This window comes from Malaya genurostris, chromosome 3 (genome assembly GCF_030247185.1).
Source record: "Malaya genurostris strain Urasoe2022 chromosome 3, Malgen_1.1, whole genome shotgun sequence".
In the NCBI taxonomy this organism is placed as follows: domain Eukaryota; kingdom Metazoa; phylum Arthropoda; class Insecta; order Diptera; family Culicidae; genus Malaya; species Malaya genurostris.
This window is the reverse complement of record NC_080572.1, coordinates 38,264,183-38,277,779: the sequence shown is the minus strand read 5'-3', so window position 1 is coordinate 38,277,779 and position 13,597 is coordinate 38,264,183. Positions and strand designations below refer to the sequence as shown.

Sequence of the window (13,597 nt, the reverse complement as noted above, 5' to 3'; positions counted from 1 at the left end):
CGTCTGCTGTCAAAATTATCCAGGTGAAATTGCGTCATTATCGCGCCATACGTATCTTGTTTATTTCGCTCTTCTTTCGTTTTTCTTTATTTTTATTCGACTTCAATAACTTATTGCCCTTCATATGCACTCTTTATTGAAAAAATAAAACTAAGGCGCTAAAAATGTAGAGCCGATTCAAAAACGGTTTTGCCTATCTTGTATGACAAGAATCTTGCTGAAACAGAACCATTAATAACCGGTAAGCGAAATTATTTGCCGGAAACAGTTGTTGCATTGTTTCCAGACTTTTGTCGGAATTCTAGCAGTATGCCGGCAAAAATGGCTGGCAGACATAGCCTTCAGAGGGGAAATCTGCCCGTAGCGGACAAGTTGGTTTGCACAAAGGGATTTTATATTTTACGTTTATAACACAGACTAACAGACATGACACTATGAGTAAATTCTTATAAAAATAATTTTTTGTGATGCACTAGTTCCACCTATATTGTACTGCGCGAACTATTTACTATCGGTACACCCCTTGTGTTATGTGAAAGTTTTTTTACTAGTTGGTTTCCCCTCGTTTGTCAACACCGATCAGCTGCTTGCAGGGATGCCGGATTTCATCATAATATTTGAAAATGAATCGTCACAATAAATTATTGGATTAAGTTGATAAAATATTTAACTCTTTTAGCGATGTTGGAAGGTTTTATTTTTCTCAACGTTGCTCATCTAGATTATTTTTTATTGTGTTGATAATTTTCATCCGAAATTAAGTGACGGTAGACCAGAAGCAAGTAAATATTGTAACAAAACGGGTTCGTTTTGTATTGCGTTGGGGGATGAGAAGTAGCACAATTATGTATATAATTTTGGCAATATGTATTAAATCTGTATCCTGCATGAAATTCGCATGGATGTACACGAATCAATACATTACAGGTAATTCTGTATAAATGGCAACTCTGTTGGTAAATAAAAAAAATAAACACAGTCTAGATGACAGACAGGATGTTTTTGATAGGGTAACGTGACGACATCATGACATATGCGTGTACTGTCCCAACTAAAGGAATATTTGAAATGACCGTTAAAATGATTGAAGAATCTAATTTGAGTGTCCTGTCTGTTAGTCTGTGTTTATAATTCGTATATTGTTATAATAAATTTTCAGTGAGTACCGAATTCTTGAGTTGATTAGTGGTTTATTGTCCCTTATCATAAACACGCGACCATTTTACCAATTTTACCCAAATATAAGTACTTTCGTATTAACATACATTTATGCTCAGCCGCAGGGATTGTTGATTGTCAGACTGAATTGTTCGAATCAAAATATTACCACGTTTTCGAGCAAAAACGTTCGTACTCGTATTTTTGTCAAGTTCGTATTTGTTATTACCAAGCATTCTGGAGAACCAATCCTCGCAATTAAGTCATTCATCTGTAAGTTACGTCTATCTACTGCTGCACCACTATGCCGAAAGTGAGCTCCCGTTCGGGTCCACCCCGAAAATTGTCGACTAACAAGTCGAAGCACTCAATGAATCCGGAACGTTCAACCGAAGGACTGAAAGGGGTGGCCAAGCCACGAACGAAATCCACAATCAAGCGGTTGCAAATGTACCGAAACTTCAAGGCGAAACGTGACCGAAAGGGCAAGATTCTCACTCCGGCTCCCTTTCAGGGCTGGGTTTCCAGTGGGACCGTGTCCCGGGTCGAACCATCACCCAAGTGGTTCGCCAATTCAAGAGTAATTTCGCAGAGTTCGCTGCAAAAGTTTCAGGAAGAAATGGGTAAAGCGATTCGTGATCCCTACAAGGTGGTTATGAAACCGACGAATCTACCGATCACATTACTGAATGAAACAGCTAAATACCAGCGAGTGCACCTGCTTGACACGGAGGGTTTCGATACAACATTTGGACCTAAAAAGCAACGAAAAAGACCATCGCTGAAAGTACGTGATTTGGAAGATTTGACAAGGAATGCAGAAGAATCTGTCGATCGGTATGACGACAGCAAGGATCGTGATTTGGAACGGGATGACGGTGGAGTTAAAGATCAGGTAAGAATCCAAGGCTTCAAAATGTTTAGTTTGCGCTTTTATAAATTTTTTTTGCTACCGCTAGGTTCGCGAATGGATATTCGCAGCTGGTCAAAGCAAACGTATCTGGAACGAACTTCACAAAGTGATCGATTCGGCAGATGTTTTGTTGCAGGTGCTGGACGCGCGAGATCCCATGGGAACTCGTTCAAAGTATATTGAGGGATTCCTACGGAAGGAAAAACCTCACAAGCATCTATTCTTTATTCTCAATAAAGTGGATTTAGTTCCGATTTGGGTGACGCAGCGGTGGGTTGCGCTACTCAGCAAGGAATTTCCCACTATAGCATTTCACGCTTCACTAACTCATCCTTTTGGAAAAGGAGCTCTGATAAATTTGTTGCGTCAAATCGGCAAGTTGCATGTGGACAAAAAACAGATAAGTGTTGGGTTTATTGGCTATCCGAATGTAGGAAAATCTTCGGTGATTAATGCCTTGAGAAGCAAGAAGGTTTGTAAAGTTGCTCCCATAGCCGGTGAAACCAAAGTTTGGCAGTATATAACTTTGATGAAACGAATTTTCCTGATCGATTGCCCGGGAGTGGTTTATCCGACGGCAGAAACCGACACGGAGAAAGTGCTGAAGGGAGTTGTTAGGGTAGAACTTGTCAACAATCCGGAAGATTACATCGAAGATGTGCTACGGCGAGTTCGGAAAGAGTATCTCACCAGAACGTATGGAATTTCCGAGTGGAGTTCGCATATTGATTTCCTGGAGCAAGCAGCTCGGAAGACGGGTAAACTGCTGAAGAAGGGTGAGCCGGATGTTCAAACGTTGGCTAAGATGGTACTGAATGACTGGCAGCGCGGTCGGTTACCGTTTTACGTTGCTCCCGAAGGCTTTGAAATGCCGAAATCGATGATAAATCAAACGAACGAGGAAGCATCATCGGAAGACCAGAAAAGTACGTACTCCGGAGTGACAGCAACTCCAACTATCCCCGAATCTATCAAAAAGGGAAAGGAAATGTTCCAAATTCAAGACTTCCGCAAGATCAAGGTGAATCTGGAGTTCGAAAACGAGGATGTTCGAGAGATTGATAAAATCGATTTGGAACTGCTGGAGCGATTGAAGGACGAGAAGAAAACGGAGGCGAAAAGGAAGAAAAAAGGGAAAATGGAGAATCAAGAGAATACAGAAATGGATGATGATTCATCTGGAATTTCCGACTTTTACTCTGAAGATGAATACGACGAAGAAGCAGGAAAACTGGTTCACAAGAGTGCCAAGAATAAATCGGTTGCCAATGGAACTGGTGCTACTAAGGAAAAGACTAAGGCAATGTCCGCTAGCGGCAGTTTCCTTGTGGAAGAAGACAATGCTAAGGAAGCAAAGTTGCCGAAAATGACTGCCAAACAGCGAAGAGCAGCCGAAAGAGCTTCCAAACGGAAAAAGATCGGTAGCAACTTCTACGAGACCCACAACGTTAAGAACAGAAACCGAAACAAAAAGTTCGTTGAATAGTTTGAATTTATTGTGAATTATAGGGATCTAATTGAAGAAGCCACAGTAAAACATTATTAACATTTGTTATAAGTTCTTATTTATTCTCTTCGTCCTTTTACGGTGTTGTCACTAACCATAAGCACAGATCCTTATTCTGTACTATGATAGATTAAACAAGTTTCTTATGGCACGATCTGTCGCAATGCAGAATCAAGATGACATAACGCTTCAGCTGTTGTATTTCGAAATATCCCCAGTTAATCATTTTACGAATTTTTTTCATATTTTTCATCAGTACAACTATCTTCGACTACGTTTCCGATATAGAACCCGACTAACATCCGCAAGATTCAAGTCTGCAACAGCCGGCACCGTACTTTTAGCCCGCAGTTTTGCCAGATGTCCCGGTTCTTTTCGCAGCAGACATTGGTCCTCCTCAAGGCAATCGCAATAATTGGAGATCCTCACGTTACTCCGCAAATCCTTCGCGGTCGTCACTCGTATGGAATGCTGCGAGCAGAACGGTTTCACGGCCCAACTATCCCCGTAGGGTCGATCGATCTTCCGACTGCAGCGTTGTCGATCTGGGAATTGATACTGACAGCGAACAATCGCGTAGTGGTCGGTGATGGTGGCCACGTCGTCCACATCTGGCATGATGGCCAGCGACATCGAAGGGTACACGAGGAAAGCGAAAAACGTTACCGCCACCAGCACCAGTACTGGCAAAAATAAAGCAAAATATTTATCCGGAAGATAGGTCAAACCAATTCCGTCCAAAATGTGAGTAGGAATAAATGCCCACAAGACGTAGAGAATGAACAAAGTTTTAAACAACAGAAACAAACAGAAACCGTAGATAGCTCGCGAGGGGGTTGGGGCTGGCGTATGTTCCGGCATTTTGGTTTCTAATAATGATGATATTCATCAGATACCACCGGTCCGAATTGATTAATTGTTTCGCAGCACAGAAGCAGCGATTCGAAAAATGAATTTACTCCAACCCGCACGTTTTTAGCTTGTTGACCACGTAGTTCAACCAATAACGAATTATTCTCTAACCGTAGGGACTTTTCGATGAAGCTACGTTTTGGTTCAGCGTCGATCCGGAGTACGTCGTAAGCGATTTCTGCTTCTCGATGTGACGGAAATGGAATCACTACAGAGCTGTAGGGTGAAAACTGTTACGGGTATTTCCTAAGAGTTATTGAATGAACTTACACCACAATTTCATTATCCGACATGATTCAGGAAACGAATATAAGTACAATTGCACGGCAGCTATTTTTAGATAGTCTGAAAAGTTCAAACATAAAAATAGGATTTTTTAACTTAAGTTATCAAGGATGACAGCTCATTCTATCGAACACGCTTAAGAAAAGTTACTCAAACATAAGTAAGATCTCTCTAATCCGTATAGAAAACTTGAAACAAATACAATTCCCGGTTGATTTTTCATTGGGGCGTATAAGCAAGTGACAGTTTCTCTTTAATCACTCTCTCTTTCGATTATTGTGATGTGATTAAAAAGATTTTCATTGATATCACTATTCTGTTTAAAAGTCGAAAGTTTCGGGTATTATTTCATGCAGAGTTGAGTGATAAACTTGGAAACCGGTTGGTAATTAATAGAAGAGAAAGTAAACAAAGAGAAACTGTCACTTGCTTATACGCAGTTTCGAAAAATTAACCAAGAATTTAGAGTCCCGGGTATGTGGTTCAATGTATAGGGCACTGGTCTTACAAACCAGTTGTCGTATGTTCGAGCCCCCATCTGGAAGGATTCGTAGTGTCAGTAGAATCGTAGCACCAAATTCCGCTACAGGAATGAACACGCAGAGAAAAATATTGTAAAAATAACTAAAATTGGGTTTTATACAACGATTTTTTTTTATTGAAATAGTGACAACAGAAAATCTGGGTATTGCAAATATTGCTACTTGAAATTACAAAACATGATGATAAATTTTTCTCAGTGCATTAGTTTGTTTCAATCAATAGCGGCCCTTACACGAGTCATTAAAAATGTCATTACTAAAAAATAATATCATTTTAATGAACGTGTAATGGTGCACTAATGACGAAATTTCTAACAAATTTGAAATACATCATTACTTAGTCATCATTTAAAATTTTGATAGAAATAACAAATATTCTATACTTGTGCGTTTCTGTCAATTTCTTGTCATTTTTTTTTGCATAATTATCTGTTTATTAATCTTATTTTTGTGTATTACATCAACATTTTACAGTGCAAGTGTTTTGACCCTTTGGCCTTTCATCTTTGTTGTTATTGCAAATATTGCTACTTGAAACTACAAAACATGATGATAAATTTTTCTCAGTGCATTAGATTGTTTCAATCAATATTTTGATAGAAATAACAAATATCCTATACTTGTGCGTTTCTGTCAATTTCTTGTCATTTTTTTTTTGCATAATTATCTGTTTATTAATCTTATTTTTGTGTATTACATCAACATTTTACAGTGCAAGTGTTTTGACTTTTTGGCCTTTCATCTTTGTTGTTCATACGATTCGTTATTAATAATAGGTGTTTTAGTTACTCTTGTTTTACATACTAATGTTTAATCATAATATTTATTTTAATTATTAATAAAATATTTACCTACTTATAACTATCTCTCACCTAATACGTACAAATTTTGAATTATTTGTATGTGTGTGTATTGTTCGAATTTTTGTTCTAGTATATACAGGGAGGCCATCTCATGTACTTCACTAGTCCTTGTCCAAAGGGGGTAGATTTAGAATTATCTTTAAGATCTTACTTTGAATGCGCTGAAGCCTAAGTTTGTGTGTTCGTGCACAGCCCCGCCAAACAGGGACTGCGTATTCAATTGCGGGGTAGATGATTTGTTCATAGACAGCCATCTGATTCTTCAGGCACAGTTTAGATGTTCTACAAATCAGCGGATACAGAGACCTAATGAGTATGCTGCATTTTTGAACGATTTTGTCAACATGTGACCTGAATATCAGATGTCTATCAAAGGTGAGTCCTAGATAGATAACTTCGTCGGACCATTGGATGACCTCTTCACCGAATCGTATTCGGCATTCGTCTGATGGAACAAGTTTTGGAGATCTTGAATGTGGAAACAAGATGACCTGAGTTTTTGCTGCATTGATCACAATTTTCCAGCTTTAAAATATTCCGTTAAAGCGTCCAGACCTGTCTGTAGTTTATTCTTCAGAGCATTAATGACACGACCTTTGTAAATAATGGCAGTATCATCAGCAAATTGTGACAGAACACCACCACCCGGAAAAGGTGGGATGTCTGATGTAAAAATGTTGTATAGAATGGGACCTAGGATACTTCCCTGGGGTACACCAGCAGGAATAGTAAATCTTTCTGAAAGTGCATTATTCAGAGAAACCTGGAATGCTCTATCTGCAAGATAATTTTTGATAATTTTAATAAGATACATGGGAAAATTATACCCATGCAGTTTAAACACCAGGCTATCGTGCCACACATTATCGAATGCCTTTTCAATATCCAATATTGCCATGGCAGTCGTTTTGGACACTGATTTGTTTTGCTGGATGACGTTGTTAACCCTTGTGAGTTGGTGGATGGTGGATCTTCCTTTCCGGAACCCAAACTGTTCTTCCAGTAATATATTCTGTTCATCTGCGAAAGCAAGAATTCGCCTTTGTATTGACTTTTCAAACAGCTTGGATAGGGCAGAGAGTAAGCTGATGGGCCGATAGCTCTTGGAAAAGGAAGGATCTTTCCCCGGTTTCAAAACTGGGATAACTTTAGCTAACTTCCACTTTGAAGGGAAGTAACCAAGCTCCCAGCACCTGTTAAAAATTTTAGCTAAGAAGACAAATGAACGAATACTCAAATGTTTCAGCTCAATGTTGAATGTGTTGTCAAAACCGGGGGCCTTCATATTTTTGGATTTTTTCACAATAGCCATCAGCTCATTCGCAGTGACTCTACTTTCCTCAGGAACTAAGCTGTCTGATTGGTCAACCTCAGCTACGCTATCAGCAACGGCTCTTTCATGTGGACTAACAATGTTGAGTCCTAAATTGTGAGAACACACAAACTGATTGCCTAGCGCATTTGCCTTCTATACTGGTGTGATTAAAGGTATTCCTTCAGCTGCGTCCTGGGGTGACATCAACGGAGGAATAGGCTTCGGTTTTTTCTTAAGCACCTTCGTTAAGGACCAGAAGGGCTTTGAATGTGGGAGAATTTCTCGAAGCTTTTGCTGGAAGTTCCTGTTGCGAAGCTCAGATATCCTTTCCTGGATTATCCTAGTTAAGTTGTTATAAGAAGTCTTCCTATCTAGGATGCCAGTTCGTTGATACTGCCTCCGGTAGATATTTCGAAGTCGGATGAGTTTCTTTGTGACACTGTCAATTTGAAGAGAGGAACTCGGCATATGTTGTACTGGAACCGTCCTATCACGAGCGACTGTGATTGAATGCTGGAAGGAAGATAGGGCCGCATTGATTTCCATCGGGGAATCTAGTGGTAGATCGATATTAATATGTTGGTCGGCGATTTGTTGAAATCGGACCCAATCGGTGCGATAATAGTTCCTCCGAGGTTGAATAGGCACTGTTTCTGGTGAAGATCCCAACGTCAATATTACTGGAAAGTGGTCGGAAGATAGCTCGTTGAAGACAACCGGAGAGCTGTCTATGGCGATGTTGCTGATAAATATATCCAAAATGGAATGAACTCCCGATCTAGAAAGTCGCGTTGGTTGATCCGGAGCTAGGATGTTGTACTGTCCAGCTTCGTAATCTTCGGCAAGTACGAATCCGTTTCGATTCTGTCTTTTGTTTCCCCACAGCTCATGCCGTGCGTTCAGGTCCCCAGCAATGATGAATTTGTTCTGTCGTCGAGTGAGCATAGCCAAATCTCGCTTCAATGATGCACACGTACCACAGACTAACAGACAGGACACTCAAATTAGATTCTTCAATCATTTTAACGGTCATTTCGAATATTCCTTTATTTGGGACAGTACTCACATGTGTCATGATGGCGCCACGTTACCCTTTCAAAAACATCCTGTCTGTCATTTAGACTGTGTTTATTTTTTTCATTTACCAACAGAGTTGCCATTCATACAGAATTACCTGTAATGTATTGATTTGTATACGTCCATGCGAATTTCATGCAGAATACAGATTTAATACATATTGCCAAAACTATATACATAATTGTGCCTACTTCTCATCCTCCAACGCAATACAAAATCGAACCCGTTTTGTTACAATATTTACTTGCTTCTGGTCTGCCGCCACTTAGTTTCGGGTGAAAACTACCAACACAATAAAAAGTAGTCTAGATGAACAACGTTGAGTCAAATAAATGGTTACCTTCCAACATCGCGAAAAAGTTAAATACATTATCAACGTAATCCAATAATTTATTGTGACGATTCATTTTCAAATATTTTGATGAAATCAGGCATCCCTGCAAGCAGCTGATCGGTGTTGACAAACGAGGGGAAACCAACTAGTAAAAAAACTTTTACATAACACAAGGGGTGTACAGATAGTAAATAGTTCGCGCAGTACAATATAGGTGGAACTAGTGCATCACGAAAAATTATTTTTATAAGAATTTACTCATACTGTCATGTCTGTTAGTCTGTGCACGTACCATCTCGAAGATTTGTTTGTTTGGGGCAGTACGCTGTAATGATGATGATGGGTCCCATCGTCGTTGTAATCTCAATTCCGATGGCTTCTATAAGTTGCAATTTAAAGGCTGACAGAAGCCTGTGCTGAATGGATCGTTTAACGGTAATGGCAACTCCCCCTGCTCTGGTAGTTGTCCTGTCGAACCTGTGAATCCTGCAATTGAAAATAAAAATAGAAATTTCAGTTTTAAGATGAGTTTCAGTTAAAATAGCAATATCGGCATTCTTCTCTTGAAGAAAGTCGGACAATTCAGCAGTTTTGCTCCTGAGTGAGCAAGCATTCCAATTTACTATAACCAACTCATTATATTGCATATTCGATGATGAATTTGCCTAAGGCGTTGATTTGATCTAACCGCGTTCTGCAGTTTCGAAGTTTTGTTGCCATTGTTTCAAAAATGACGATCAGTTGTTCAGCAGAGAATAAATCACCAGAGTCATCCTTTGCTTGTGGTTGATTATAGCCCCATCCAGGAGGGATTTTTGGAGAAGATTCTTTTTGTGATCCAGCGGTTGAATCTTTTGGGTTGCTGCGAGGGAGTGGCGGCAAATTCAGAATATCCCTCTTCGGTGGGAGCCGTGGGAAATTAATTTCATCCTTCTGTGGAACATTCTTGCGCGTTGATTGTTTACGGGACGCCTGTTGTCGAATTTTTGTGAATTCAGCACGTTTGGGACACGATTTGCTAGTAGATGGATGGTCGCCATCACAGTTCACACATTTTACAGCGATGTCATCTAGTAAGCAATCGTTGGTATTGTGTGATTCGGCACATTTCCCGCACCGACTTTTCATGTGGCAATTCCTCGCTCCATGGCCGTAGTTCAAACAGTTCGTGCACTGTGTGACATCCCGATGTACCGGTTTATACTTTTGCCATTCGATGATTATGTGATGGAGCCCTTCTCCAGATGAATGGAGCCCTTCTCCAGATGAATCAGGTATAGTTGATCTCTAAACTTTTTGTCCGTATTATGTCGTTTCATTTTGAACACCATCATAGGCTTTAGTCCAGCCTTCGACAGTGCCTGCTTTAGTTCGGCTTCCATCATACCGGGTAGTCCTCGAAGTACAACCTTCATAGGTTTATTGGCGGCAATATCGTGTGTGAAGTATTCCTCTTTTGTCTGCTTCAGATAACATTCCACTCCTTTGTAGTGGTTCAAAGCCGGAACAGTTATTTTGTAGCCTTCAGTACATAAACGGATTGTTGCCTGTAGTCCTTTGCTGATCAGTGTGTCGAAATCCGAGCGTAGAGTTAGTGGGAAGCCCTTCAGGTAGAAAGGCGGCATTTTTTCCTTCTTCTGCAGTTCCTCTTCGACATCAACTGGCAGATCAGCATATTGGTTTTTACTCAGCAAACGGTCGTTTACCTGTACATCACTTGGCTTCAGACGCTTAGCATCCTTTGGATCCTTCTCGGATCTATGGCGGTTTTTACCCATAGCTTGGGTAGGTAGACAACTGCGAATAAAAAATAAAACAAAATCGAAATTAGTCGTAGTAGGTTATTCGTCTATCCACATCGAGTGTTAGATGACGAATATCGTCAATTTCTTGTCAAACAATTTCACAGTAAACTCAATTCGAAAAATTAGTATTAAATAAACGAACTCTCTAGTTTAAGTTAATTATTTTCAGCGATTTGAATTTACAAACTTTTTAGTTGAAATAAATTAATTTAAATTTAGCTATTTCTACTAACGCTTTTGTTTGTTATAATCATATATTTTGGTTTGGTTTTAAGAATGAAATGATTTTTTTTTTAAATTATTTTGCAAGGTAATTTTTGATGTTACTTTATTTCGATTCATGCTCGTATTAAAATTCTTTAAAATTATTATTCGGGTATTTTGATTAGTATCCAATGCTTTGGTGCTTCATCAGTCCGGTCAAGATATCTGCATCAAATAATTATTTTTCAAAAAATGTGTTATTTAATGTTATGCATTTTTCAAGAATATTATAAATTATCAATACATACACTCGGATTGTTTAAAACACCCTATGGAATCAAAGAAGCTTATCAGAACGCGCACAAACTTTATCTGCGAGAGAAAAAATACAGCAAATAAGATCATATATAGATAGAACCAATTTTTTTCTTGATATAAAGGTATAACAGGATTGAATCAACATAGACATTGTCGATAACAACAACTCAACTTTGGTTGACATGTAATAAATAGTTGGTTTATTTCAACAATACAATCAGCCAAAACAAATATTTTTTTCATTTGACTAGAAAAAAATTTTGATTCAAATCAAACAGAGAACACTGTGATGTTGATGGGAAAAATTAGTCCAAAACAATCATGTTTTAGTTTGAAATCATCATAAATCAAATTTAAAAATCTACTAACAGTTTTGTTAGTTTAAATATGCTTTCTTAGTTACTCAAATTTGAGTTCTTCTACTGGAAACGACGTTTGAGTAAAATATACTCATTCACTAAACATTTTTTTACTTGTACATGAGCCAAAAATTATGTAATTAGCATTCGAATCTTGAGTGAAAGTTTATATTATATGCATAAAATTGCTTCATTTATGAGTATGTTGTATTTAAACATTGAGTAATTGAAACTCAATACTTAACAAATCCTACTGTATTACTCATTTTCCTGGCATCTCCGTTCATAGACTCCAGCATTGCCTTGCCTGCCAGGCGGATGACTAACGGCTGCCAGCGGGCAAAATATGGCTGGCAGCCATTCTGGTGGCCGGCTGCCTCGCCGTATCGATAGTCCCACGACAAAAGGGCTCAGCTTCGAATGAGAGCCTCTGTTTACTTTCTCTTTTGATTATTACGGAGCCATTATAGCAAATTCTCTAAAGTTTCCAATATAAATCGAAAGCTTGAAGTTTTACCTTGAAAGTTTTGTGAAGAGTAAAGCGTCAAATATAAAATCAGTTCGGTAAATCGTGAAAGAAAAAGTAAATAAAGAGAAACTGTCATTTGCAGCTAGGCCCTTTTGTAGTGGGACGGTCGATATACCTCTTCTAAAATATTAGGTTTTTTACCGTCACTGCTAACCTCAATCGGATGAACACATTTTGACAGTTCAGCGGTACTGTTGGTAAACAGACTTTTTTTTGTTTGTCTGTTGACAAAATATATGAGACCTTTTACGGTGTATATCACCTAAATAGAGTATTAAAACATTTGTTCACGATTGGATACGGTTTGATTTTAAGATTTATTAAATAAAAGTGATTATTTGCAAAGTGTATAGACGATTGTTTAAGATGTGTATCACGATTTTTGTTTAAGCTTGTTAGTAAACAGTACCGCTGAACTGTCAAGGATGAATCTTTGTTCATTTGTGACGTCACGATAAAAAATCTAATGGGTGAAAATGATTTTCAGTGTGGCTACCTGTGTAGCCATGGGCAGGGATGCCAGGTTCACAGTTTAATCTGTGTTTCACAGATTTTCAACTTTCTACACAGATTTTAAAAATGGCACAGAATTCTGAAAATGATCACAGATTCTGAAATTAATCACAGATTTTCACAGATTCGATTACAGTTTAGATCCAAAAAGTACAGAGTGATTGAGTAAAAAGGTACAGGCAACGGTTGGTAGTAAGACCTTTTTTTGCTCACCAAAATGATTCCGATCAGCTATTATGGTACGAGAGATGAACACAGATTTTCACAGACAGGTTTTTGGCTTGATCACAGATTTTTGAAAAAATGACCTGGCATCCCTGGCCATGGGCACCAGGCGGCTTTCAAAATTGACGGCTGGCAAATCCAATTTGACAATACATATTGGCATGTATCCAGGGCCAAATGATAAAAAAACAACGACTTAAATCTTTAAACAATCAACGGCCAGTTTTTCTTGCCTGTATCTTAGTTAACCAAGCATTTTGAGTTTTTTACCTTCGCTGAAAATGTCAAAGGTTTCGATCGGTATGACAAACCAATTTCCTGCTGGGCCGCCATGTTTTTGTGACCATCATCTTTTCCGCAAAGACGAAAACAACGAAGAAGTATGTAAACATAAATAAAAAGTTTTTCATGCTAAATATCTGCAAAGACATCATATTAACAAGATATCCAGCTCTCACATTTCCCGAACAAATTATTGGCAACATCCTTTTTTGCGAGCATGGCGCCCTCAGGCGAGTCCGCATTGAATCTCGTACATAGAAGTATGGGAGAGAAATGTCAAATTCATGCGCGCCAAAATAGCAGCACTGCGCACCCTACGGTGCTACGATTCTACTGATACTTCTGAATCTTTTCAGAGCGGGGCTTGAACATACGACAACTAGCTTGTAAGACCAGTGCCCTATGCATTAAACTGCCAAACGGCAGAAGGCAGGTTGCATTCCGGATGTTGCCAAA

The 13,597-nt window shown here is 38.8% G+C and overlaps 3 protein-coding genes across 3 annotated transcripts; 1 reads left to right on the top strand and 2 right to left on the bottom strand.

The window, feature by feature from the left end:
• The first annotated feature begins 1,304 nt into the window (after nt 1–1,304).
• On the top strand, nt 1,305–3,619 carry LOC131436469 (nucleolar GTP-binding protein 2). Its single transcript, XM_058605198.1, has 2 exons — nt 1,305–2,053; nt 2,118–3,619. Exons 1-2 carry the CDS (start codon nt 1,463–1,465, stop codon nt 3,555–3,557), a joined length of 2,031 nt encoding a protein of 676 aa, XP_058461181.1. The 5' UTR covers nt 1,305–1,462; the 3' UTR covers nt 3,558–3,619.
• Nucleotides 3,620–4,439, bottom strand: LOC131436470 (uncharacterized). Its single transcript, XM_058605199.1, has one exon. It carries the CDS (start codon nt 4,437–4,439, stop codon nt 3,840–3,842), a length of 600 nt encoding a protein of 199 aa, XP_058461182.1. The 3' UTR covers nt 3,620–3,839.
• Nucleotides 4,440–4,447: 8 nt separating this feature from the next.
• LOC131436471 (EKC/KEOPS complex subunit LAGE3) lies at nt 4,448–4,918 on the bottom strand. Its single transcript, XM_058605200.1, has 2 exons — nt 4,761–4,918; nt 4,448–4,706 (listed from the first exon to the last, which is right to left on the bottom strand). Exons 1-2 carry the CDS (start codon nt 4,781–4,783, stop codon nt 4,448–4,450), a joined length of 282 nt encoding a protein of 93 aa, XP_058461183.1. The 5' UTR covers nt 4,784–4,918.
• Between the last annotated feature and the right edge of the window lie 8,679 nt (nt 4,919–13,597).

Bases quoted from the DNA above. Each gene is read 5' to 3' on its own strand.
- LOC131436469 (XM_058605198.1), top strand. From the start codon at position 1,463: ATGCCGAAAGTGAGCTCCCGTTCGGGTCCACCCCGAAAATTGTCGACT. The intron at 2,054-2,117 runs GTAAGAATCCAA...TGCTACCGCTAG, and splicing joins ACGGTGGAGTTAAAGATCAG to GTTCGCGAATGGATATTCGC.
- LOC131436470 (XM_058605199.1), bottom strand. From the start codon at position 4,439: ATGCCGGAACATACGCCAGCCCCAACCCCCTCGCGAGCTATCTACGGT.
- LOC131436471 (XM_058605200.1), bottom strand. From the start codon at position 4,783: ATGTCGGATAATGAAATTGTGGT. The intron at 4,707-4,760 runs GTAAGTTCATTC...TTCACCCTACAG, and splicing joins TCGGATAATGAAATTGTGGT to CTCTGTAGTGATTCCATTTC.